The following is a 26,751-nucleotide window of genomic DNA, read 5'->3' as shown; positions in this document are numbered from 1 at the left end:
CAATATTTAGTTAATTTTTCTACGATGCAATTTTATTTTGTCTATTTCAGTTGTTTAAAGGCGTGAGAATTTGCTGATTAATGAAACGCTGGTTGAGAAGGCTTTACGTCATTATGGTGATCAGTTGCCAGTGGCGTCAATTATTCAAATTACTACTTCCGATCGGGCTGTTGGTATTTTTCTGCGAGTTCCTCATTTACTACGTCGTTTTGCTTCAATGTTCGTGGCCGGAATTACAATTGGGAAATGTCGACGTCATGATGCCGAAAGGTTCTGCGAAACCGCTGCGGATTCTGTTCCTAGCTGATACGCATCTGTTGGGTTTTAGACGCGGCCACTGGTTTGATAAATTGCGCAGGTGTGTATTTCAATACTCCCAGTGTTACGTTGTAAAGCTTGGACCTGCAAAAAAATGAGAAAAAGGAGAGTTAAGATATTGATACCTGATTTCTCCTTGATGCTGAGCTGTAAAGTTGACCCGATCCGCCTATCTACCCTGTACATTACTTTTTATAAAATCATCATCTAGCTTACTATGACAGACCCGGCAGCTATAGAAATAAACTGATAACAATTTGTACTGTGGTTTACAAAATTACCTGACTGTGATTAGGAGACAGGCTAAAGTAACTATTTGAATGATTTCTGTTTTTTTTAGGGAATGGCAAATGGAAAGGTCGTTTCAGTCGACAATGTTATTGCATAATCCGGATACGGTATTTCTACTCGGTATGCGGAGTTATTCATCTTCAATCAAATCTGTTTGAAATTTGAAAAAAACATTTTTTTTAGGCAGGTTTCAATTGAACTTATTCTGGTTTAGGAATGTAAATTCCGGATTACAAATGCTACCGGCCGCTTCTATCAGGTTATACATGCCAGAAGATAATTCTAAAATCGAAATAGACCAATCGAAACCTGCCTACTGGACCTGCTAGCTAATTCATGCAATGAAATAATCTGTCGAACAATAATTCAATCCAACCAAGTATTTGAGTACGTGGTACCATCATTTCATTTAGACCCATTCATCAGCAGTAACCTTTTCTAGCTCAGTAGAGGATAGCGTGTACCATATTGAATCAGATGGTATGAAATGATGTAACAAACTCTGGGCCCACAGGGCTTTACAAGAATCTGGGCCTGAAAGACCTCAAATTAGAATCTGGCCCTACAAGACCTCAATAAGAATCTGGCCCTACAGGACCTCAACAAGAATCTGGCCCTACAGGACCTCAATAAGAACTAAATTTTTGATATTTTCAGGTGATGTATTGGATGAGGGTAAATGGTGCGATGATGATGAATTTAAATACCATGTTGAACGATTCGGCAGAATGTTTCGTCACGGTGAGCAGACGACTTTACACGTCGTCGCCGGCAACCACGATATCGGCTTTCATTACGAGTAAGTGCGCATACGGTCTATTCTCTCTCGATCTCTAAGAAATTTAGCGATGGCCAAACTTTGTTGACGCACACGAAAAGCTACTTTTCTTTTGCTCTTTTCATGGTCGTCTTTGTTGAAAAATTGTAAATTTTGTTGTTTGTATTTTTTCTCTCCTTGAACTTGAACTTATTGAAGACGGTTTTAATTTCAGCACAACTCGACACAAATATAAACGATTTAAAGAGTCGTTCAGTGCTCCGTCTGTGCGGATGTTAGATATAGAAGGCAATCTGTTCATTCTTGTAAATAGTATGGCTTTCGAAAACGACGGCTGTTTCTTGTGCAAAGACGCTCAAGAAAAACTTTTAGCAATACATAAAAGACTTAACTGTGCTAAAGTAAGTAGTCATTTCAATGAAAGATTCACAAATTCTGTATCTAGGATTTTATCTAGCTAAAATGTTGAAAAGTTGAAACGTCAAAATCCTCTTACAATTTTGCTTTGATTGTGGTTTTATTTTTTTATTTTTTTTAAAGTCTAAGTAGGCAGTAGATTTTATTGATAGAACTGTACTTCTCTATTTTAGATTCATTCCACTGAAGGAGAATGTTCCCGTTTTAAACCTATGCAGTATACAAGGCCTATTTTATTGCAGGTAGTTATACCTTAATTCATTAAAACTAAATCGCTTTGCGTTGATGTAAAAACTGGTTTCATGAATTCCGTTTCGTTTTCAGCATTTTCCATTATATCGACCTTCAGATTATAACTGCACAGGTTTAGACGCACCTCCACCTAGTGAAAAATCAATACCTTTTAAACCAAAATGGGATTGCCTTTCAAAAGATGCTACGAAAAAGGTACCGAAAATCAACCTTAGTATTTCATAACTTGTTCATTTAAGTTTTTATCCAGTTCCACAGTTGTGCGGGTAAAAATTGGACTCTGGATCTAGTTCCACAGTTTCGTGGGTTTGATAAACTCTGAATACAGTTCTACAGTTGTGTGGGTTTAATTTGACTATGCACCCAGTTCTACAATTGAATGGGTTTACTTTAACTCTGGATCCAGTTCCACAGATGTGTGGGTTTAATTTGATTCTGAATTCAGTCCCACAGTTGTGTGGGTTTAATTTGACTCTGGACCAAGTTCATCAGTCAGCAGTTACCCTTTCTAGCTCAGTTGAGGATCCCAAAAAACCATAGCATGTACCATATTAAATCAGATGGTATGAAATGATGTAACTAACACTAAAATTTGTCTATGTTGAATTTTACTCTGAATCCAGTTCCACAGTTGTCTGGGTTTAATTTGCATCTGGATCCAGTTCCAGAGTTGTAAGTTTTGTTTTATTTTTAGTTATTAACAATGTTGGATCCTAGAATCGTGATGTCCGGCCATACTCATCACGGGTGCTTCTCAACGCACAGAGTAAACAATCACATCATTCCTGAATGGACTATAGCGTCGTACAGCTGGAGAAATAAAATACAGCCTGCATTTTTACTGGTAATAATATCATTATTTTACACCCTCTTAACCCTTTCAGTGCGTCTACACCGCAGTGCGGTGTATAAATCAGTGATGGATTTTGCTAGTACACCGCACTGCGGTGTATTGATGTAATTAGTAATTAGTAATTATCTCTATTGAAAAATGGCAGCAAGTGTCAAACATAGTGAAATACTAGTAACTAACGATACACCGCACCACAGTATAGATGCACTATAGTGGTATTCCCGTTGTTCAACACACTAGGGTGGAATTTTTTAGAATTTTCAAATTTTCTCCAGCTCTGATGTAGATATAATAAGAATGAGTTCAAGTTTATTTCGTAGAGAAGAAAATGAAGAGCATCTAAATTCCTTTTTTCAGGCAACTGTCACCAGTGATAATTTTGAAGTCACTAAATGTTTCCTGCCGCGCGAAGACACTGTGATATGGACTTATTTGATCGGGATGATTTTGATATTCAGTTGGTTCGTTTTACCGAAATTGGGCCTTTTGTTTAAAAAACCGCAGAAATCTCACTGACGTCAATAGAAGATGTGAACTACAATCAAAAATCATCTTCGTGAAGGCTTTGATCATAGGAAGTGGATATTTTACCGATATGGTATTATTCCTGTAAATGTTAATTTGCCTATAGCTCTTTCTGATTGGTCACCGGCATTCAGTATCGGACTTATAGTATCAGAGAGAAATAACTGAAAAATTAGGATTTTGCAGCATTCTACTACTAACTAGATCATCGGTTTTAATGTCTATGTGACCTGGAGAGGATGTCGGGTGGCCTAGCTCAGTCAGTTTTAGTAGTAAATACCCGATATAGGTCATAATAGGATGATCAAATATGGGCAGTTGAACTAAAACATCGATTTCTAATCCATTTTTCATTGTATTGAAGGATAACCAAAGAAATCTTTTTCAAATCATCAAAAATAATGGTATATAGGCATTTCATGGAAATATTCAATTATGGAGTCACTTTTCTCTAATCCACCCTATTCAAAGAGATTTTTTGGCCCTGTAGCCCTAACCCTGATCCTTAACCCTTAAGTGTTATCCTAAATCTGAATCCTAACCCTAATTTCTTACTCAAACCTAAACTTTGAAAAATTACCATTTGGAATTTCCATGTATAGTATCTTGAAGTAGCGTTCATTGAAATAATACCAAATAGGCAAAATCTCCACTTACCGTAGTTGATACTGGTAATAATATTAGATCTGACTACAGCTGAAGACCCACAGTTAAGTTCCACTCTGGTATTTTTATTTTGAAATAAGTTTATCGCCAGTTGTTTTATTCGGGAGTCAAACGTCGCCCCACAACTGTGGAACCGGTGAACCATGTGGGAACATTTTGGGGAACATTTTTTAAAGCGACTCCCTACCAGAACGTCGTCATTTGAGTTAAGCAATAATTTGACTGATATTAAATATAAGTAGCACCCACCCATATTATATTATATATGTAGTTGATTATTGGTTTTGTGATGTAGATTTTAAAATGTATTTGTTTATTTGATATTTTGAATAATGGTGTTTGGTTCATACGATTTTTTTCGTTGAGTCTCAATTTTATGGGGTTATACAGGCTTGTATAACACTAAGGTATCAGTGCAAAGTTGAAGTCTCATTGTTTGTCACTGATGATACCCGATTATCGAAATGTACGATACCTTTCTGAAGATAACTGCACAGTAGACCGCACTTGCTGCAGATCTTGCAAGACCAATGAATTTTCTCCATGGCAGCAAGTGAATTCCGGAGTGATAATCTTGGGCAATCGGCTGTGAGGCAAACGCAGTGATGTTCAGGGTCCAGTTCCACAGTTAATTATTGAAAATAAACTAACTTTAACTTGAGTTAACTCTAACTCAAAACTGCGGCACTGGGTCCTGACCATTTCCATATTGACTCTTGAGATGAGGAACTTAGGACTAATTGAACTCGTCCATTTCAGTTTTGCAGTAGCTAGTCGAATCGGTCAGTTTTCCAATGTCTGTGAATCAAATGTTGAATTTTTACTGTTCAGGTTTTTTGGCAATTTGGGAACACTGGATCTGCCTTGTAGTGATGATGACTGGGGTATAGGAGGTGCTATCATGCTGAAACCCTTAGCAACTGAAGCAGCATTGTACCCATAGACTTTTTCTGTGGTGTGACATTTTTTGATGTTATTCAAAAATTTAAGTGTATGCAATGGCCACATGGGGGCTCTGGCTGTTGACAATGTTTTACCTCAATAGAAAGCACGCTTATATGCACTGTACTGCCATTCATTTCAATGAAAGAATTTTCGTTTTTCGATATACGTGTAACCTGTATGTAAACAGTTAGCACCTTAAATGAATGTCTCACTGAAGCTTTAAACATGAATGCCATAATTATAAAACTGTTTTGGAATAAAAAATCTTTATCGGAATAAATGAATTTATATAGATAAATAAAGACAATATTTGTTGTTTGGTGTTTGTGCGAAGCTGTCGAGGATTTTAAGCGTATAGAAGTCATTGGATCAAGGTCTCTCAGCCGGTCCCGACATGTAATCTACACTATAGACCCTCAAGTTTGTAAATCCCCTGATTATCTTCAGTTGTTAAGTATAGCGAGTCTCCAGGTACTATTTGGCAAATAAATAATTACGTCAGCTGAAGACCTCTTGAGCAATTGAACCATGGTTGGTTAGATCAGGGAAGTGTAATGAGTACCCTGGTTAGGTCTTAATAAAACTTTCGTTTAGATGAACAATTGACCTGTATATGGTAATTGTTGTTCATGCCATCTTTACCCAACTCGGTGCAAACATGTACTCTAAAATCAAGAGTCGATGGAAAAAATTAAAAATACTGAAGTACGTAAAGGAGACATTGGTGGATGACAGTGAAGCATGGATTGAAATGGAAGTGATGATGTTCATCAAGTTTCAGATATAAAAATTTCTAAATTCCATCTTCAGTGATAGATACCATCTGAATCCGATTCCATAGTTTTGAGTTTAAGCCAACTCTTGTTTTAATTAGTTCATTTTCAATGAGTAACTCTTGACTGACAAAGACTAGTCAGTCACTGTTGCTGATGATTGCATTACAGTCGAAGGACTAGTCCCATTTACAACCGGTCATGTCGCAGGTCGACCTACATCTTCCTTTACTCAGACCTTATTCGGTAGAAGAAATCTTCTCCGACATATTTGCTTTCAAAAAGGAAAAAAAAAATTCCAAAAACCTGAATAAAGTCACTTATAATCAATTATATTTACTTTTCCAAAACTACAGGTTATAAACAATACAAAATAATCGTAACAAATTTAGATTAATTAAAAACATTCGTTTATCAATTACAAGACATAATTAAGTGGGAAACACAACTGGCTCGATCCCATGATTTATTCCTGGCAGACCTAATCAATCTGTACAACAATCGACAAGACAATAGAAATCCACTAAATAACATGTTAACCTTGAAAATCACAAGACCCTCTTCAGTGTGTTTACTCAAAACTGAAAATCAAATAACATCAACTTTTCTTCGATAAATCTTAGATAATATTTAGATAAATAGGTCGGTGAGTACTCATAATTCGACATATATTTTACAAGCCGGTTCACTTTCAGGAATAACAGGTACCGGTACTTGAAAACTAAAGATATCGTTATTGTTTTGATCTCACAACACTCGAAGCATTCTAAGCAACCCGCTGAGCTCCACTCAGGGCAGTATAAGCAGATTTAAGGTTTATTATTCCCTCTTACAAGGGAGAGAGGCCAGGAAGATCATTTAACTAAGAAATACTCCGCTGCCAACTGGATTCAAAGCCATAAACTCTCAGGGCATGATGAGAGACCGAGAGACCTCAAATAATGAATAAACATGAACCATTAGTTATCGATGCTACTCAATTCTCATGAAACCAATGTTCGTCACTGCTGATCACTCAAATAATCTACACACTCCCTAACAAGCTATCATTACGTAATGATAATAACTATACCTATAATTAGCACACAATTCATATCAAAAATATCAAAAGATATCTCGTTGCCTAACTCGTATTCCGATAAGATCAATCACTGGTTCAAAGACACCTTCTAATCTGCTAAATCCGTATATCTACAATGTTTACATTAACTATATACTTGACATTCTAGCGCCGCGGTCCTGGAAATTCCAGTTACTACTTGTAAGTATCCTGTTTTTGACCGACTCAAGATCTTAATCATCGAAAAACGACCTATTTCGAAAGTTCGAGAATCAAATTAGAACCCCTCATTCGGGTCCAGCTTACAGATACTCAAACCACCTCTACTCCTAATTCTTTTCAGTTTCTAATATTTACAAAATATAAACAACATATATAGTACAAATATCATCAGGAATAAACCAATCAGAGCGAATCTGGGCTTTAAAGCTCATTTTCCAAGTCATTCTGCTATAAGCACGCAATAAATATAAATACATCCTATTTCAATGGTAAGAAAATCGGCACAATTCAATAACATTTTCATGTGAAATCTTTCTGTTAAACAAAAACACAAAATGCAAAGTCTCAATTCCTTTACAACGAACGTCGATGAACACAAACCAAAACACACTCGTTTCTTCAGTGGAGATCAACGTGCAATACTTCATTTTCATTCGTGGAGATTTGTCGAGATATTACGCAATTCTTTTTGAACTTCTGCTGCCTAATCTTTCTCAACGCGTTCGTTCTGAAATATAGAATTGAACTAACCGATTAGAACTTCAAGTTCAAATTCATTTCATGTTAAGATTCTATACAAAAAGATGAAAATATGCACGATTAAATTTGCACATTTTCATACACGCACAAAAGGGAAAGAAAACTCTACAAGGTCACAGTGAAACATATTGCAAATGTTTTGACTGTGTTCTTTTAGTCAAAAGAATCTGGCTGATAGTTTATAGACCCTTTCATCAGTTAAGAGAAATGATTAAAAGATTCTTTTTAAAAATTTTGATTTTGATTTCTCGAATTTCTGGAGTTGAACTCTGGATTCTGGTGTCGAATTCAAACAGACAACTGTTGAACCGGGTTCAGATTCGTAACGAACTCGGGCTGAATTTTAAAGTTTGCCCGCAATATTCTAACCGACCGACAGAATGAATTTCGTACCTCGACTATGATTCCTATGAGGTATTTTTCGAGCATCTCGTAAGCGTGATCCGAGTGACCTTTATACTTGAACGGGATCGTCGCGTCGTATCCAGCACTTTCCAGAATTATCTCCACACCACCGGGATGCTAAAAATATTCGAAAGGAAAAATATATTTCGTCCTTTTTTTACGCTCTTTGATTTGATTGTGAGCTCCTTCTTATAATCAGCAGGTCAAAACGTTTAATAAGCTACGACTATTCACAGCTTAGGATGTAGAAATTGTGGACAACATTATTGGCCACAATTCAGTGAGAAAGTATTCAAAATTCCAGACAAAGTTTCCTTTGCTTGTGATTGTAAAATAAGGGAAATTTTATTCATCAAAGCCTAAAAACGGACCCTCAACCGACAAGTTTTTGAACGCCATTCTTCAATTGTTTTTTTACGCTTACGGATTTTTGACAAGCGCTAAGCCCCTACTGAACGTTTATTTCTAAATAGATAAAATATCTCCGAAATTGTGTCAATCAGCACGGAATAAGATGAAATTTCTTAAACTCTTTACTCAACTTGTGCATAAATTCTGAGAAGGTATCGACGATGGCATGAAAAGTGGACGAAAATATTTTTCTCAAATTTTTCACGCATTTTCCTGATTTTTCACAGATTTTCACATCGATCTGTCCCCAGGACCCAGTTCCACAGTTGTGAGTTAGAGTTAACTCTGAGTTAAACTTAGTTAATTTTCAATGTTTTAACCCAGGGTCAAATCTTAACTCTGGGCCCAGTTTCACAAAAAGGTTTAACTCTTAAATCGATTTAATTTCTTCATTAATTCAGTTTATCTTGAATCGATTTAGGCTTTAATCCTTTTTGTGAAACTGGGCCCAGAACTGTGGAACTGGACCCTGCTGTCTAACGCTTAATAATTGCGCAATTATTTCAAAGGGTTTAAAAACGAACAAACGAAACGCGCGTAGTCGTAGATGAAACTTACTTTCGATACGAACTCGGTGACGTTGTAAACTTTATCGTGCACAATAATCCAACACGAATCCATGCTACAATGTTTACCGACCTCTCTCACCGTATACTGCGGCAGTTCCGAATCCTGTTTCTCTCTCAATCTCGTTGAAATAACGTCTCGAATCGCGTCAACCGTAGTTTCCATTTCGTATTTCAGTAGTCGAAGCTCTTCGTTTAATCTTGCGTTAATTGCCGGTTTTTATCTCTACGGAGAAAGTGAAAACTAGATTTGAGCACGAATGGTTTCTGCTGTAGGCCTATTCTTCATCAAAAACCTTAAGCCGAGATTACACGGAGTTCACCAAGAACCTTAGTGTCTGATGTACCACAGACACTAAGACACGAACGACATTTTCTCGATACTCTTAAATCACTGTGACTTTAAACCACCAGAAATCCAGTTTCACCAAATCGATTGTGAAAAATAAACTATCATTACAAACCTCACATATTCAGTTTTCTTATTATTATGTTCATTCGGAGGTTCCTTCATCATACTCCGTGCTTGATGCGATTTAAATACAGAAATAGCAAAAATGACACCATTTTTTCACTTTGAAACTAGGCATTGTAACACTGTAGTTCGTAAGCAACAAGACACTTGAGCGATGCGTGTCTCATCGCTAAACAGCGCATCATTTTTGTATCTTAAATTTAATCGTACTAAAATCGGTTTTATCCTCAAACTAATATAATGAACAAACACAAAACGTCATAAGGTTAGTGTAGATAGTTTATTCATCAAAATCGGTTGTTTATATGCTGAGATATCGCAGTTTGAACACAGGCAAAAATGCCGACAGTAGTTCTGTCGGCAAAAGTCACGCGAATTTGAATGAACGTGTCTGGGTGGGTGGTTACACAGGATCGTAGAGCAACGTAGATATACTGTGGAGACAGCCACACTGCCGGCGCTGGGTGAAACACGGAGATGACTCGGCCCAGGCCAAATTTAGAACGGATCAGGCCCGAACCAAATTTGGCCTGTGCCCGAGAAAGTGCGCTCACACCCAATCCACTCATTCGATAATAAACAATGCAAGTGAGTCATTTCTGGAACCAGTTGCAATAATTTGACACGTGCTAAAATTTGTCTTCAGCCTGGTCCGACATTTTTGGGCGGGCTAAATATGGCCCGGGCCAAACAGGCACTGGTTCATTTGGCACCCTGTGAACTGTGAACAGTTGTTCCAAAAATGTTCGTGGTCGCGGCTTCAATGTCACAGTGTACCCGTGGACATAGCATTATGCGGAAACATGGTGGAAACAACCAGTTCCACAGGACTGAGTGAATGTTTTACTCAACCTCACCTGCTATGAATTCAATTAATTAACACAGTGTCAAAGTAAGTATAAAATATAGAAGGATAATGTTTGATTTTATGCGCGCAATCTACGACTGACTATCAACACAGTTCCCTGAATCTCACGAAGCATTTTTAGAAAATTCCCTGGATATTTCTTAAGACCTTTTTCTAAAGAATATGAAAATCCCTGCCTTTTCTGCGATTTCCAGGTAACCTGACCTGACTTGGATCATAGATCGCCGTAGCAGTGGATAATACATCCACTTCCAGCAGGACAGACTGTGTGAACTGCATTCACAATCATCTCTTCACAATCAGTAGCTTAGATGTAAGACTCTTCCCAGGTTCTAGTTTTCAGGTAATTTCAGACTCTAGTAGAACATTAGACCTTTGGAAATGATTTGATTATGAACTATTCACTGTAGAACTGGCTTTGAGAATTGAGGTGTGCCAGGGCCGGGTATAAAAGGTCGGCCTACGAACAACTGAAGATGTTGGGAGTGGACAAAATATTGTTACATTTTAGGAAATAATCAATAAAATTGAATTCTACTATTTTTGTTTTGTTCCTCGTAAACATAGGTTCCCTTTTGACAGAGCACATTCCATAATTTACGGAAGCCCCTAGGTGACATTACAAGATATTTTTTTCACAATTTCGACTTATTATCTCGAAATTCAACATAATAAGTCAAAATTCGACTTAATAAGTCAATTTGACTTATGGCTGGTCAGTTTTAGCGGCATCAGAAACAATTAAACACAACTCATTGATCAGTTTTCCCCAAGGCAATTCGTATCATCAGTACTTTGCAAATATTCTGGTTGGGAGCCAAGTACGGTATTTTTCAAGGTTCCGTCACAGATTGAACACTTGTGACTCATGTTATGATTTTTTATTGTATTGTACTACGCTCTCGTATAGAATCGACAGCTGTGTTTACTGCGTTCAATAATCCATCATACGAACAAATCTTGAACTAATGCCAGAATTTTAAGAAATTTTGCATCAGAATTTATTGTCGTATTTCAAATTAGTGCCACACAATTGTGCAACTGGATTCAGAGTAAAAATAAACCCACATAACTGTCGAACTGGATCCAGAGTCAAATTAAACCCACACAACTGTGGAACTGGATTCAGAGTCAAATTAAAGCCACACAACTGTGGAACTGGATCCAGAGTCAAATTAAACCCACACAACTTCGGAACTGGATCCAGAGTCAAATTAAACCCACACAACTGTGGAACTGCAATCACTTCGATACTGAGTGCATCATTTAAATTCATCAAACTCAACCGATTTTCAGAGAAAAACTCGACTAAATTGCACAACCATGAAATTCTTTTTTGAAGAAAGAATTGATCAATGATCAGCCTGGATGGTTTTAGTTTCAGTGTTTCCAATTTGGATTAGGCCTAGTGAACGAACATCAACTCGTGATCAGCACTGAAATTAATGTCAAGTTTCAAATATTCTAATTTTTAGGAGACCAGTTTTTTTCCCAAGTCATTATCATTTGATTGTCACGTTTTTTCCCCGAGCGATTAGTAAATCTAGTCTACACAAAGTCCAAAGATTTCTCAAGTGACAGACTCGAGCTTTTTAAGAAGAATTAAAGAGTCAAATTTAACAGTAGCTCTAACCTCTATCTACAGGTCAGTTCCAAAGTTGCGAGTTAGAATAAATTAATTTTCAAAGAGTTAAATCTTAATTCCGAAACGTGAAATTGTATCCGAGACCCAGTTTCCCACACTTGCACAAACCTATATGTACACACATCCTTTTTAAAGTTCTCAGAATAAGCCAGAAAAGAACGATAACCACACTCAAACGTGGTGAACGGATAATAAGATAAAAACCCACTATCTACAGATTAAAAGAATTTAAAAACAAGAATTTATTTATTCAATCTAAAATATATAGAATACACCTGACGATGATCTCTAGGGCGAGATCGAAACGTCGTGTCTTCCACATATTTTAAATCGAATAAATAAATTCCTGTTTTTAAATTCTTTTAATCTGTAGATAGCGGGTTTTTTATCTCATTTAAGTCAGAATAGCGTAGCTAAGCGCAATATCTAAGAAAGAAGAAAATGAATGATTCTAAATGCTACAATTGTTGTCTATCTTACCTGGCTATTTCTGTAATTCAGGTAGCACCTTACCAGTCAGTGAACTCGATTTTGATTTGGTCGTTGTTTTATCTGATTTATATACGGTGCTCCTCTGTTTATGACCTGATTTCATTTACATCACATGGAGGTGTGTGAGCTATACTCGTAGCTGATTGGCCGGAACTATGTGTCAATCATACGGCAACAGACGAACAGAATTCAAGGTCTTTTTAACAAGGGTAAATCAATTCTTCGAGGAATTTTCTACGACAGTTTAAGTAGCTTTCAAATGATTTGTTTAAGTCATCAATTCAGTTTCAGATAATTCTATATTTCAGGAGTTGTCTTCGAATTCACTATATTTGAAAAATGAAGAAAAAAAATTTAAGCCAGTTTGCCTATAACATAACGGGGACAAGTATGCTGAATTTTTCACATCGTCATGCTTTACTTTTTCACCGCAAAAATCCTGGATTTTTCCACATTTTTCTTACATGAAACTTTCAAAATATGAAGTTTTTTTACATAGGAGGATAAGAGGTTAAGAGCCTCAATCGAGCAAACTCGCGACAAGGGGATCAAGGGGATTTCAACTTTTAACAAATCTTACCGACTGAAGTTACTATACGCCTAAACGAAGAGGAACACATAAATGTGACGCACATACGCTGGTTACGAAGGTAAAATGCTAGCACATGTGAAATTTTTGATGAAAAAATAAAATTTTTTTTCAGATTTCTATTCACTATTTTCACGGAAATTTCAACTTTGATTTAGGCCTAATGTTTAAATCGCATAAATTGTTCACACAAGAAAATCTTGAAAACTAAGTCAAATTCAGCGCATTTTGAGGGGTTAATGTGTTTGACATTGAGCATTGGATATTGAACGTCACTAGTTTTCCCCTAATTTCGAGCAGACTTTAGTTTGACATTGATTTCAAGGGCCACGACGCGTGCACAGCGGTCAGCAAGAAATATTTCTTAATCCGAGAACTTTATCTTAGTTTTGATCAGCTGACAACGGTGAATTGAGAGCTTTTAACAGGTAAAACAAACATAAGCGCAATACAATTGCCAGGAAATATTGAAACGTCAAATCAGTGTGATTGCACTGGTCTCGAGGCTAACAATGGTCTCAGAACTTGAGATTGAAGATTAACTACTTGTATTTTGAAATTGAAAGAGAATAAAACATCCAAGATAAACGAGACGAGATAAACTTCCAAGGCTTCAATCCAATTACTCCCTTTTCCATTTTGTTTCGTAAGTTCCTCGTAACATTTATTTTTTTTCTAATCTCAACTATCTATCTTTAAAATCATTTCATGTTTAATTCATCATAAAACTTGTTAATTGTGTCATAAAAGTTGTTATACTTCGACATCAAAGCTTACACATATATAATAATTATTCTAATCATTATCTAGATTATGATATAAAATAGCTTCTTACTTACATTGAGTTTCGATGAAAGATAACGTTATAATTTGCCGTTGTTCGTTTTCTTCAAACATTCGTGAATATCCAGCGCTTCTCCTGAGTTAAAAACAATGACGCAAACAGTAACAAATCAGGGGTGGATCGAGAGGGACTTGTGAGACTTTTACAGATCGGTAAAATCTTTTGGGTGCCCTTTTCCAGTTTGTCAACTAAACAACAGGACCAGGTGCAATTCAGTGCTGGATTACATCTAATATTGACTTTTCGTAAATGAAAGCCATCCGGTTACGAGTGAAGAAAATTGTCACCATAAGAACAGTCGAAGGTATACGGAACATCGGGCTTCACTCACATCATCACTCGAGCAAAAACTCTTTTTGAGAAAAAAATATTGTAAACTCTGTATTTTCTCAATCATATATATATATATACGGAAAATAAACTTGAACTTAAGCCAGCAATGGTTTTAATTGGATGGCATTATAACTGACTTTGACTGTAGTTTAAAATTTACGGGTAAAAAGAGTTGTAGTCGTTAGTACCTGGAGGTATTGCGTATCCTCGTTCTAATCCGTGAGGGTTCGACGGGGTTTGACACGTCAAATGAACCTCTTTCCTCAAACACGTATCGATATCAACAGCGCTGAAAAACGCGACCGACTGAAAATATAAAAACACCAATAACATCATTCATGAATTCACTAAGATTTTAAAAGACTAATAATAAAATAAAATCTATGTTATAAAACACCAATAACATTATTCGAATTCATGAATTCACTAAGATTTTAAAAGACTGATAAAATAAAATCTATGTTATAAAACACCAATAACATTATTCGAATTCATGAATTCACTAAGATTTTAAAAGACTAGTAATAAAATAAAATCTATGCTACTTTTGCAGGACCCGGCTCCATTAAGGATTCTGTATATAGTATAAGAAGAGGATCGAAATATTTCAACCAGACATTTTAATTTAATTTTTCACAATTTTCAAGACTCGCGGATTTTTCACATTTTTTTCATAGCTTCTTTGCACATGAGACATCCATTTTTCACATCCATCTGACCCCTGTGTGTGAACTTTCAGGACCCAGTTCCACAGTTATGAGTTAAGATTATTTCATTTCCAATGAGTTAATTCCGAGTCAAATCTTAACACACAACTGTGGAACTGGGTCCCGGTGCAGTAAACTCAGCTCTACGATTTGAATACATAATTTTTGCGAGCGCGATATATCTATTCACCTGCGGAAGATCGTTCATTCCTAGTTTCTTAGCGAACAAACATCGGGTGAGCAGATTCGTGATCTGAAGAGCCATCGCCGCGCGGTAACGATCGCCCGATTTGACGAGGTATCGCACCTCGTCGTGGATACTGATACAGAATCGTCCGTCGATGTCGTATTCCTCGAACAACCAGCGCATGCAGACGAGCATCAGGTGTAAATAATCAACCGCCGAACTCTGTACGACCCAATTCACTCGACTCGTCATAAACTAAAATACGAAATTCAAAAATACGTTGGCTTCATGATTTCTTTCCCTGCAATACACGTTTTTCTTGACTTGATCTGCTAAGAATCCGATCAATTAACCCAGTCAAATATGTAAGACATAGATGGACACTGTTTAATTTTACGCACAATCTAGCAATCTCAACTAATTTCCCATAATAATGATACACCCCTCCCCCACAATTGATGATTAAGCCATGCATAGGCCAGCCTTGTGAATGCCCGTAACTTGTTAAGACTTCTCCACGAACAAACGTCGATCTAAATTAACACAGATCCGGTGAATATAAGGTTTCTATAATAAATGTCTTACGTTGTCGAAAACCACATCCGGTTTTAGAGCTTTACTGATTTTACATCCTAACACAGGAGTTGTAGGTTCTTCACTGGTAGCTATAGTCTCCAGCATGTTAAACGTGGCTGATTCTCTAAATAAATACACAAATAAATCATCATCACGTCATTCCAGCACCCGGGTCCAGTTCTATACACTGGGTATCGAAGTTATCCATAGGGATAAATCCTCAACCTTTTATAGACTAGGTATCAAAGTTAACCCCTTGGGATGAATACTTAACCTTTTATAGACTTGGTATCAAAGTTGTCCCCATGAATAAATACTTAATCTTCGATACACTGGGTATCAAAGCTATGCCTAGGCATAATCCCCAACCTTTTGTAGACTGGGTATCAAAGTTATCCCAAGGGATAAATCCTCAACCCAAGACAGTTTTCATAAATTCCAAGTTACCGATAGAGGTATATCTTAAATGATGATGACAACCACCATAGGTAACAAGTAAGAACCATGGTAATAACTGACAGATTTCAAAATGAACCCAGGGATTATTTCGTCCGCACATATATGAAACTCAACCCGACGATGATGTGTGAATAAACGATTATTGATAAATCTTACATTCCATCTTTCCACGCCGCGATCTTTTTACCCGCAATTCTGAAAGTCAAACACAATCCGGAAATAAGTTAATCGCAATTCTGTTGAAATAGGTAAAAGGGGAAATACACCCAGGGTACTGCCATCTTTTGACGGTTTGATGATTCTTTAAAGTCTATTGAAGGAGAAAAGGCCAGAGAAGAACCATTGACCAAGAAACCCAGCCGCCACCAGGAAACTGAGACCGCAGAGAAACCGATAGATCAAGACACAATTTCAGGAATTAGAAATTATGCACTGGTTTGCACGAATCTACTCAATAATATCTACCTGTTCCCTTTAGTCGTTTTATAAAGAAGTTTCGCTTTTTTTTCGGCCTCAAACGGTGTCATCTTATGATTAAACCTCATCAGTAGTTGTTTGGCGAATCTCTGACCGGCTCCGTAAATCCTGCTGTAGTTGAATATCTAAAATATAATAACGCACAGTTCAAAACTGATTTTCAGACCCTCGCATTGGCTTCACGCTTGTGGCGCTAGCGTCTTCTTGGATACAGAAAGTGCCCTAATTTCACATAAGCGTCCTCAATTGTCTTCCAAACCTATCCAGTTTTAACCCGTAGTTAAGATAAATCTTTAATTGAACTTTTGGCATAGTTCAGATAATATCATTTAACTTTAGTTCAGAATCAAATGTTTCTGAATCTATGAGGGCAGATGTTAAACGTACTTTAGCGTGGTCTCTACTTATTCCTAATGTCGATGCTATTTTACTATGAAGATCGGTTCCACTGCTTTTCTTGCCTTGTAAAGTCATCCATCCAAAAGCCGTACAACCTTCAAATTAGATGTTAAAGAAAAACTGACAAAATAATCAATATCCTTCGATTGTTGATTGACATTTATCCAATTCAAGGGTATTTTCTTTGAAACATTTTGTGGGACTTCATGCATTGCCAAACACTAATTATTTACTCACTCACCAATTTACTCAATTAACCTGTCCTCCTCTGTATACATACCCCCGTTTTTTATCTTAATCTCACACCTGACGATGATCTCTAGGGTGAGATCGAAACGTCGTGTCTTTTATATATTTTTGATTGAATAAATAAATTCTGGTTTTTAAATTCTTTTAATCTGTAAATAGTGGGATTTTATCTTATTATTTTGTGGGACACTTTTAGCAAAATTGCAGGCTCCAAATTGCTCTGAAATGACTCATAATTACACTACCGTTACTTAGTTTGTTCTAATTATGCTGCGTTTATGAATCAGCTGTTAGCACTGGTCCAGCTAGATGCAACACCGTGATTGGCAGACAGTTAAAGCAAAGTTTCTATTCACAGACAGGAGAAATGGTCTGTTCTAAAATTTAATGCACCTGAATCGGTCCTTTCAGTCAGTCTAAATTGGTCTGTTTTGAATTGGAACAGACTAAATTTAGAACCATTCCAAATAAGCTTACACATAGTAACATAGTGTGAACACAGCTTATGTTTGTTTCTTCATTTACCATGAACGCCTTTAAAATGTGCGTCTCCGAGGATTGCAGCGATCCACAACTCCTGAGAATCAACATCAGCGCCGACAAAATGATACCCGGGTGGACATTGTACCATAGCCTTTAATTCACTGCCTACTCTATCGGTCTGCGGAAGAAAAAAGTTTTTGAAATATTTCGAGCTTTGCACAGATTTCAGCTTCATGATATTCTAATTGTAACGGAATGTAAATTAAAAATGTTAAGAATGTCAAATGTTCAATCTGTAGTCTCAAGACTGGCCGATTATATCACATCTCATCGTTTAACCCTTTCAGTGCTGACTAATTAATACCCTATAGTGCTGGAGATAATTTGAAAATTTTTAAAAATTCCACCCTAGTGTGTTGAATAACGGGAATACCACTGAAGTGTGTCTACACCGCGGCACGGAGTAGTTACTAAGATTTCACGATGTTTGACAGGAGCTGCCATTTTTCAAGAGAGATAAAAACTAATTACTGATTACACCAATACACTGCAGTGCGGTGTACTAGCAAAATCCATCACCGATTCATACACCGCGCCGCGGTGTAGACGCACTGAAAGGGTTAAATTAGTCTCTTTATTTAGTATAAACACCTCATCATTTTGTCATAATACTTAATAATACTGAGGGTGACTACCTGTATCAGGATGTCGAAAGGTTGAATAAACTGCTAACTCAAGGAAACACACTTCTAAGTAAGGGATTTTACGCATTACAACTGATTTGTCTAATCTAGTGGATTTCTGTCGAACTTACGTAGGCATTGCTGGCAGTCAGCCAGGTCGGTTCAACAGCTCTACGCGTGATAGTCCCCGCACTGATCACACGGGGTATTATAGCTCCGTACTGACCGTCTTCATCGTAATCTGAATTACTGAAACAAATTCACGCGAAACCTCATTTTAAGATTTTAACAATGTCCGCTTCTGCTGCATTTCTTCCCAGTCATTATCGTGTAGTTGGTAGTAGAGCTATTACATTATCAACCATTGTTCATATGAGTATATTCAAATGATTGACTAACAAGCATTGAGAATGAAGTTTCTTCACATCACCAGCCAATCAGAAACTGGGTCATTCCTGTGTGCCAGAACTATGAGATAACTTAAGAGTGGCAATGATGGTCGAACAGAAACTACGAGATAACTTGTAGTAGTAATGGTTGCATAACTGAAACTATGAGATAATTCAAAAGTCGGCAGTAAAATATGTCAGTCAAAACCGACTTCTTACTTGATAACAGCAGGCGGCATGTCTTTCTTCTTTAACCAAAGAGTCATCTGGCCTCTAATAGAAAATTAAATTAATGCAACAAATCAGCGGAAGAGTCAAAATCAGTTTAAAACCAGTTCATGTTTTAAACCAGGGAGTCAAATCATAACCGATTATTATGGAAATGAATTTCCGATTTTATGAACTCTGCCAAACTCCGTGAGACTGACTTACTCAATTCGTTCCATGTTATTCTTCCAGTACGAACACATTTTACCGAGTTGCAGAACGCGGTCTGCGTACGGTCCCGAACACGCCTGCAGAGTACGATCTTCCACTTTATTCATGTAATCCTTCGACAGAGGATTACCGACATTCTTATCACCTCCGTCCTGAAAATTACAAGTAAAATACAAAATTCGAAAAGCATTTTGAAATTACGCTCGGCCAGCTCGGACTCAACTGGATTTGAAAATTCTGTACCTTATGAGGAATTTTGAAGAACCAACATCCTTTCAAACCTTTCACGATCCACGGAGTTCCGTCATGGAAACTCGGAGCCGTTGTATCCTTGACTGACGAGCGCTAACAAAACAAATTTAAGATAATGATGAAATATTGATAATCTTGACGGAGGTTTTTGTGACAGGTCTTTTGAAGCAATTTTTCAAAAACTCAACTTCCTTGCAAGTGAGTATTATGAGAAAATAAGTTAAGTTTCACCACGGACTCAGAAACGAACAAATCATTTTATAGTCAATGGTTTCATCTTAACATATTCTGGAGAATATTACAGCAATTTCCAAATACCGGCATAATTAGGCAATTCCAGATTAAGATCGGTCTACAGGCCTTGTAGTCCGAATACCAGATGATCTTACGGGTTACCAAGAACGATAGCTAGATATTAGTCCTGTATTTACTTAACAAATTAACCTATTCTGGTGGCCAATGGTTCACAACCGGCGATCCAGGTATTTGGGGTCATGTCAATGAGGTATGTATCCCCAAAATTAAGCGAAATATCGCAGAAAAACAAAGTCTCATCAATTAACAGTCGGTTGTTCGTGCCCAGGATTACCATGGTTTGAGAGTATATTTGTATCATAACCTCTGATGCAATTTACCTCGAGTTGCATCGGTTTCTTATTAGTTTTCATTTTCTCCATTTTCCTCCAGAATTCCTGAATGACGTCTTCACCGATCACCATCAAGCTGAATCGATCGAACTTCTTGATCATATCATCGACCGCGTGCTGACCTACAAAATATTCAAACAAACGCATTGCTTTTGAATCAAGGGCGTCAGTCATTTATCCATTTGTACAGTTGAAACTGAGCCATTAAAGAACTAAAAGATACTTCAAGCTTTCAATTAATTCTTACAAATTCTTCTCAAAAGTCTGCACGCAAGAAATTTCGAAAATTGACGCTTTTAAGAGTTTTCTATCTTACTGAACCCTGTTCCATAGATTTCACTCTTTATATTCAGTCAACTACTCGGAAATAAAATAATCTCAACTCAAGGAGTCATGACTATCCAAGAACTGCGCAACTGGAACTTTAAAATTCAATTCGCTATAACAAAATCAATGATATTTTTTAAACAAAACTTACTCATTTCATTGATGTCATTCGTTTCTAGTATTCTATCTAAACGATCCTGACAGAAAGCGTACAATTCTCTAGAATAAACACAAAAATAACAGGCATATATTTTACAGATTACAATATCATAAAGATTTCTAAGCGGAAGAGAAGTTGATAGAAGATTGTCTGTGTCGCAATTAGGCTTTAGTTCAATTTCCTATAGTCCAAGTTTGGTCTGATAAATGTTAAAATATTGTTGATCCAGTATTTTACTGTGTGGGTGGGCAACTAGAATTTAGCTCCTGCTGAGTGACGTGGCTTCAGCAGTCACAAGACAATGTTACTATTAAACTTACTTCAAGGGAAAATCCAGTTCCATCTCATTGCGAATTTCTTCTGGCAGCTGATGCCAGTCTTTCTCCTTTTTACCGGGAACCACGTAACCCCATCCGAGTTTTAAATTCGGGTCGTAATACAACGGATAGCCGTCCCACGTTAGACGCAATAGCTTCGGGGTCACGCGTACTCTGGTGCTGATTTTACTCGGTCCCGGCGCCCATTCTGGATCCGACATTTTATAGCAAAGATCTCGGTACCAACTGAAAAATTGGACAGAAAAAAGCAAATTATTTCTCATAAAAAGAACTGAAATAGCCCGAATCAGAATCAATGTTTTTTGTCTTTTGTAAGTACAAGAAGTGTTTTAAAAGATGTAAAACTTACGCAGGATATCCTGGCATGTGAGTAACAACTTTGGGCAGACGGTCAGCCGTACGGAGAATCTTGTTAATTCTTTCTGATGAAGTTTCTGTGTTCTGCAGAAACAAGAATTGACAAGGTTCAGGATCAGGGCTCTTACAGATCAGGGAATCCAAAATCAGATTTTTCCCAGGCCCTCAACCAATAGTTCCCTGATTGAATCATCAGATATCCTCAGTGGGAGCTGTTTCTTATCAAGAGGTTCCTTGAGCCACAAGTCTCCAAGGAGTACAAGTTCAAATTTCTGATTTTTTGAAAAATAGATCCAGAATTCCCAGATTTGTAAGAATCCAATTTCAATAAGGATACAATCTATAAAATTACACATCGAAACAGGATACTTACTTCAGTTTCGATATTTTCATCATCTGGAGGATAGCCTAATAACGTAGGATCGGATTTTATGACTTTTACTTTCTTATCCATCAAAGCTTCCTCTTTGATTTTCGCTTTGGTTTTTTTCACTTCTTTCTTCAGTTTTAACGTTTTCTTCTCCCAATTCATATCATGCATCCAAATATCATTTTCATACCTTTAAAATCAAGATCATTCATACACTGTCACAGTATTCCGGAATACTTCACCTAGCCCAATCAAATCTAGTTCATCAATCGATGATTTTAAATCAAATATGTAAAACGAAATTTTATTTTTTTCTGTTTTCTTAGTACCATGTAAAGCCAATGAACATAGTTTACTCAGATGCTTGGTAGAACCCTAGGTTAACCCTTTTAGTGCTGACTAATTAATACCTGAAAGTGCTAGAGATGATTTGGAAATTTAAAAAATCCACTTCAGTGTGTCAAATAACGAACATACAGCATCAGTGCATCAACACCACGGTGCGGTGTATCATTAGTTACTAATATTAACAGTTTAACAGGTGCTGCTTTTAATTAGTAATCATTACTAATTAGCTCAATCCACCACACCGCTGTGTACTAGCAAAGTCCATCACCAATTCAGCTAATATATACACCGCACTGCAGTGTAGGTGCACTGAAAGGGTTAAATTCAATATGTTCATCGAATGGTGGAAATTTTTGATAAGTTTAATCGATTTGAGTAGATCTTGCTGTTTATCGTTCATCAATACACCGCACTGAAGTGTAAATGAACTGAACTGAAATGGTTAATCGATTTAAATAGATCTTACTGTTTATCTAAAATCAATACACCGCACTGAAGTGTAAATGAACTGAACTGAAATGGTTAATCGATTTGAATAGATCTTACTCTTTATCTAAAATCAATACACCGCACTGAAGTGTAAATGAACTGAAAGGGTTCATCGATTTGAATAGATCTTACTGTTTATCGTTCATCATTCGACACGAATCATCCGCTAACGTCATCAAAGCCGTTTTCATTTCGTGTTCCAGATCTTCGTAGGTGGCGTTTGAATTCGCGATGTACCGCGTCCAGTTATAGTTGACGGGTAAATACGCCGACCCGATCTCTAACATACCGGCAAACGTCACCGGGTGAGGCAGTCTTTCCGTCGAGAGAAAATAAACAACAAATTCCTCAGTGATTAAAGATTTTATGCTTGAAATAGATAATAGGACTCAAACTAGGGGCAGAGTTCACATGAGAGAAGGCTAAGGCAAAGGTAAGCACTTTTGTAAGAGCAAAAGCGACATCATAAGACCACCACGGCCCTCATCTTAATCCGCAACACAAATTCATTGATGCCCAAAGGCATGAATATATAGGCCTACTAGTTATTGGCCAAAAAATTAATTCAGGATGTCAAAAGTAAGCGCATACGGTAATGAAATTTTTGTGAAAATTATGCAATTTTCAAGGGCCTTACTAATACTTTTCAAAAGTACGAACTTTGAGACAGTTTGGAGACTGGCTATAGACCCTGTAAGGGTTTCTCTCTAAATTTTGGAAAAACATTCAGTTCATTTTCAATTGAAATAATGTTCAGTTATCGATTGACAATTCCCTCGATAATCCACCTGCTTCGATTATCCACCTAAAAGAAAACAATCCCGAGGTGGATAATCAAGGCTTAATTGAATGAAATATTCACCTTCTTTGAAATTGCGGCCACAATTTAACGAGTACAGCTCGCGTTGCTATGACGTCGTTCGCGCAATAATTCATCAATTCTTGAAATCGTTCTCGCACGTCGGCCATTGTTCCGTCGATGAAGACGTCGCGAGTGATTTTATCGAGAGGTTCGGCGTCGCAGTAAAGTTGATAAACGTCGTTTAAATTATTCATCGAACCGTTTTCCATCCATAAACTCTACAACAGTGGAACGGACTATAGTTATTAGGGACAGACGGATTTAGCTTCAGAGTGGCACAGGTATCAATCTGCAGTCTGGACACTGTGCTTCCTCAGTCTGAACTCATGGCAACGTTGTCTTATGACTACTTTCAAAAACTGATCGTCCACACTTCACATGTGTTCAGAACTTTTCTTGAGACATTTCTAAATGAACTATAAACACCAGACATTTTATCAGCACAATTTCAAACTTCACACTTTATCCGTGAATATCTGAAGAGTTGCAGGTTCCGGGATAACTGTATAACTATAAACGCAAGACATTAGGACATTTTATCGTCACATTTTCAAAATCTGATCGTCCACACTTCACATGTGCAATGATGAATGCGTGAAGGAGTGGCTGAGGGCTGCAGATTTATACCCTTACCGTTGCGGCGATACAAACCTGGACCCGGTTCCACAGTTGTGAGTTAAGAGTTAACTCCCAGTTAAGATTAGTTCATTTTCAATGTTATAACTCCGAGTCAATTCTTAACACAGAACTGTGGAACTGGGTCCCGGAGACTGACGTCGCAAGATGCTTAACCCCAACCCTAAACAACTCGGTCAGCAACGATAATCTTACCTGAACATCTCGACCGTTTCCGTTATTTTCTTTTTTCTCTTTGGCGTAAACGACACGCTGAGATCCGGTGAAACCACCGACAGCGATATGCATCGACATCGTATCGAGAAATCTAGTTTTCGGGCCCTGGAAACAACAATTCAATTACAATTGGGACCTGGTTTCACAGTTGTGACTCAGATTTGACTCAAGAGTAATAAGCATCAAAATGAACTCATTATAACCCAAATTCTAACTTACACTTTTAGAACTGAGGGTTCAAAATGTGTTTTACTTCGATATCGAAAACTTTTTCCGGATTTTTAAGAGTGGCCCAACATTTGGACAGGCTGATCATTTAACAGCAAAGTTTAACTCAAATCATTCAACAACTTGTTGACCACTTTTGATTATTTCAAGAAAAAGTCCGGAAAGCTTAACAGTTTTTTATTGTAGTTGGAAATGAAACCCGTGAACATTGAACAGGAAAATTAACAATTTTATGATACTTGTGAAACCAATCAAAGTAGAGCCGAAGATTATTTGAGGTTAGAAGAGCTCATTTCAACTGATATCTTGAAGTAAGAGGTAGAGTAAGTCTTAACCTAAAACCGTTGATCTATTTCTGTGCGTACCTTGATGAAATATTGTTCTTTAATGAAACTGCGATCGAAGCTGACATTGTGTCCGATAATGAGTTTCTCTCTCCACGCGCCGGTCAGAGGTTTAGAAGAGTTCACGTCGGTCTCGAGGGGGATCAGGTCACTCAATGACGGCTGTTTGTTCCATTTAAACTGATCTTTAATGACACGCGAACTGCACCAGGAATACCTACACCCCCAAAAGTAACAAATACTGGTTAATATTGGTTATCAGAGTGGCCAATGTCTGCTCATTTACAAATTGCCCTAAATGCGATTTCACAAAATTTGTATCAGAGAAATTTCAAGGTTTTTAAATGTTTCAATTCATTCATTTTTTAGTGAATCACAAACTGATAAAGAAATACGTGGTCAATAGCTTTAATCTGAATTGTCTGATTTTTGGTATAACTTGCCAGTTTCATAAACTGGTATTATCTTTAACCCGGGGGTTAACTCAATTGAAAATGAATTGAGTTAGCCCCCGGGTTAAAGTTAACACCAGTTTATAAAAGGATATATAAGGAGTTTTCTGATTCCTGAATTTTCCAGGTCAGTGGCCACACTGGTTAAAGATAAAAATCTGGATTAGGTTTAAGTGGGGTCTAATTACCAGGCGTCAGGTCCGACAGCAGTCGCCATCGTCGGAAAATTCCCTTCCGGCATCAAAACTTCCACATCGAAAACCAGAGCGTCGGAATCGGGTGCGGGGATCGAACGAGCGATTCCGTCCTCGTATTTCGTCCATCCGGCCGCGAACGTCCAGGAATCGGGTCGCGCGGGTAGTTCGCCATTCATCACGTCGTCGAGGAGTTTACGAACTGTCTCTGTTTGTTGCGTCGCTAACGATCGAAAATGGCGGTCGATATCTCGATGTTTTAACGGCGGAAGTTTGAAATCGACGTCCGGAACGGTCGTCCTGTCCGTCGTCGGGTTCAAACCACATTTTTTCAGGTGCTCGAATATTTCTCGAAGGTCCTTTGAGCGGCCATTATTCTTTGGTGACGCGTCGTCGATTTGTCGCGTGCGATCGAAAACTTGTCGATGCAAAGACGACGACAGCATTTGAATGTAGACTTCATTTATATTTTCGGGTTTTAATCCGCCATCGTTGTTGGAATTCCACCGAACACCGGCGGCGACGGCGGGACGACTGAATATATTTTTAGCCGCAGTTATTTTCGTAAAGTGTTTTATCGATTTGTGCATTTCAGCCACTGGTTGATATCAGCGAGGAGAAAACAGGCCAGCGAATTAAAACTTAAAACATGTTTTATTTCTGGCGCGTTTTGACGGCTCGCAGTCGCAGAACCCGGAAGTTAAAATCGAAACTCTATTTTTTTGGACTGTAACACCTCTCCAGTCCAAGGGTGTGACAACTATAAAATCTACATCAATTGAACAAAGAAAACCTTTCTACTGAAATGTGAACTAATAAAGCATATCAAAAAGGGCTATTTCAGTTTTTTACCCGCTTTTTAGTTTAGTTCGTCAATAAATTCAATTCAATCATCATTCAGCAGTGGCGCGTGAGGATTCGCTGTTCAATTCAATTCAATCTTTATTCAGTTTAAATGTTGACAACGTTTGAACTAGTTAGTTAACTAATCGTTGGTGTAGGTAAGCTTTTTATAATCGGATGGGCTTATACCTCGTATGCCGTCTGAGGTCTTCTATAACCTTTCCTATTCTGACTGCGAATGCAGGTAGCGCAGAATTGGACAGGCGACCAGTCTAAATTGGAGATAGAGACCGGTAACCAGTCCATATCGTCGGTTCGAACCCGACCAACCTCAAAGTTCCGTTATAGTTCTATGCCTCTATATATATGCTGA

The 26,751-nt window shown here is 37.5% G+C and overlaps 3 protein-coding genes across 5 annotated transcripts; 1 reads left to right on the top strand and 2 right to left on the bottom strand.

Annotated features, from left to right (window-relative positions):
• Nucleotides 1-80: 80 nt before the first annotated feature.
• LOC141902033 (metallophosphoesterase 1-like) lies at nucleotides 81-5,315 on the top strand. Its single transcript, XM_074789666.1, has 8 exons — nucleotides 81-358; nucleotides 659-729; nucleotides 1,267-1,408; nucleotides 1,602-1,788; nucleotides 1,978-2,046; nucleotides 2,129-2,251; nucleotides 2,751-2,900; nucleotides 3,267-5,315. Exons 1-8 carry the CDS (start codon nucleotides 81-83, stop codon nucleotides 3,423-3,425), a joined length of 1,179 nt encoding a protein of 392 aa, XP_074645767.1. The 3' UTR covers nucleotides 3,426-5,315.
• On the bottom strand, nucleotides 270-26,422 carry LOC141902030 (DNA polymerase subunit gamma-1-like). 3 transcript variants are annotated; one of them, XM_074789661.1, is made up of 23 exons: nucleotides 25,530-26,422; nucleotides 24,911-25,106; nucleotides 24,297-24,422; nucleotides 23,466-23,683; nucleotides 22,736-22,918; nucleotides 21,770-21,956; nucleotides 21,389-21,480; nucleotides 21,022-21,264; nucleotides 20,693-20,760; nucleotides 20,203-20,336; nucleotides 19,559-19,660; nucleotides 19,310-19,467; nucleotides 19,097-19,150; nucleotides 18,620-18,737; nucleotides 17,848-17,983; nucleotides 17,062-17,168; nucleotides 16,663-16,799; nucleotides 16,354-16,392; nucleotides 15,748-15,862; nucleotides 15,166-15,417; nucleotides 14,457-14,574; nucleotides 13,931-14,010; nucleotides 12,692-12,828 (listed from the first exon to the last, which is right to left on the bottom strand). In XM_074789661.1, exons 1-22 carry the CDS (start codon nucleotides 26,123-26,125, stop codon nucleotides 13,955-13,957), a joined length of 3,435 nt encoding a protein of 1,144 aa, XP_074645762.1. In that variant the 5' UTR covers nucleotides 26,126-26,422; the 3' UTR covers nucleotides 12,692-12,828; nucleotides 13,931-13,954. The 3 variants fall into 3 exon arrangements, with proteins under 3 accessions (XP_074645763.1, XP_074645762.1, XP_074645764.1); XM_074789662.1 differs by lacking the exons at nucleotides 12,692-12,828; nucleotides 13,931-14,010 and adding an exon at nucleotides 270-402; XM_074789663.1 differs by lacking the exons at nucleotides 12,692-12,828; nucleotides 13,931-14,010 and adding an exon at nucleotides 14,130-14,287.
• On the bottom strand, nucleotides 6,156-12,614 carry LOC141902034 (cytochrome b5-like). Its single transcript, XM_074789667.1, has 4 exons — nucleotides 12,491-12,614; nucleotides 9,015-9,248; nucleotides 8,034-8,162; nucleotides 6,156-7,608 (listed from the first exon to the last, which is right to left on the bottom strand). Exons 2-4 carry the CDS (start codon nucleotides 9,186-9,188, stop codon nucleotides 7,585-7,587), a joined length of 327 nt encoding a protein of 108 aa, XP_074645768.1. The 5' UTR covers nucleotides 9,189-9,248; nucleotides 12,491-12,614; the 3' UTR covers nucleotides 6,156-7,584.
• Nucleotides 26,423-26,751: the final 329 nt, after the last annotated feature.

This window comes from Tubulanus polymorphus, chromosome 3 (genome assembly GCF_964204645.1).
Source record: "Tubulanus polymorphus chromosome 3, tnTubPoly1.2, whole genome shotgun sequence".
NCBI lineage: Eukaryota > Metazoa > Nemertea > Palaeonemertea > Tubulaniformes > Tubulanidae > Tubulanus > Tubulanus polymorphus.
The sequence above is the reverse complement of the archived record's forward strand: the minus strand, read 5'-3'. Positions and strand labels throughout refer to the sequence as shown.

What these genes read in the sequence shown, in the direction of transcription:
- LOC141902033 (XM_074789666.1), top strand. Translation starts at nt 81, where the DNA reads ATGAAACGCTGGTTGAGAAGGCTTTACGTCATTATGGTGATCAGTTGC. An exon ending in TGGTTTGATAAATTGCGCAG is followed by an intron (nt 359 to 658) that starts GTGTGTATTTCA and finishes TGTTTTTTTTAG; the next exon opens with GGAATGGCAAATGGAAAGGT. An exon ending in GATATCGGCTTTCATTACGA is followed by an intron (nt 1,409 to 1,601) that starts GTAAGTGCGCAT and finishes TTTTAATTTCAG; the next exon opens with CACAACTCGACACAAATATA.
- LOC141902034 (XM_074789667.1), bottom strand. Translation starts at nt 9,188, where the DNA reads ATGGAAACTACGGTTGACGCGATTCGAGACGTTATTTCAACGAGATTG. An exon ending in TCACCGAGTTCGTATCGAAA is followed by an intron (nt 8,163 to 9,014) that starts GTAAGTTTCATC and finishes GAATATTTTTAG; the next exon opens with CATCCCGGTGGTGTGGAGAT. An exon ending in TCATAGGAATCATAGTCGAG is followed by an intron (nt 7,609 to 8,033) that starts GTACGAAATTCA and finishes TCTATATTTCAG; the next exon opens with AACGAACGCGTTGAGAAAGA.
- LOC141902030 (XM_074789661.1), bottom strand. Translation starts at nt 26,125, where the DNA reads ATGCACAAATCGATAAAACACTTTACGAAAATAACTGCGGCTAAAAAT. An exon ending in GCTGTCGGACCTGACGCCTG is followed by an intron (nt 25,107 to 25,529) that starts GTAATTAGACCC and finishes TTGGGGGTGTAG; the next exon opens with GTATTCCTGGTGCAGTTCGC. An exon ending in AGAAACCGATGCAACTCGAG is followed by an intron (nt 19,661 to 20,202) that starts GTAAATTGCATC and finishes TTGTTTTGTTAG; the next exon opens with CGCTCGTCAGTCAAGGATAC.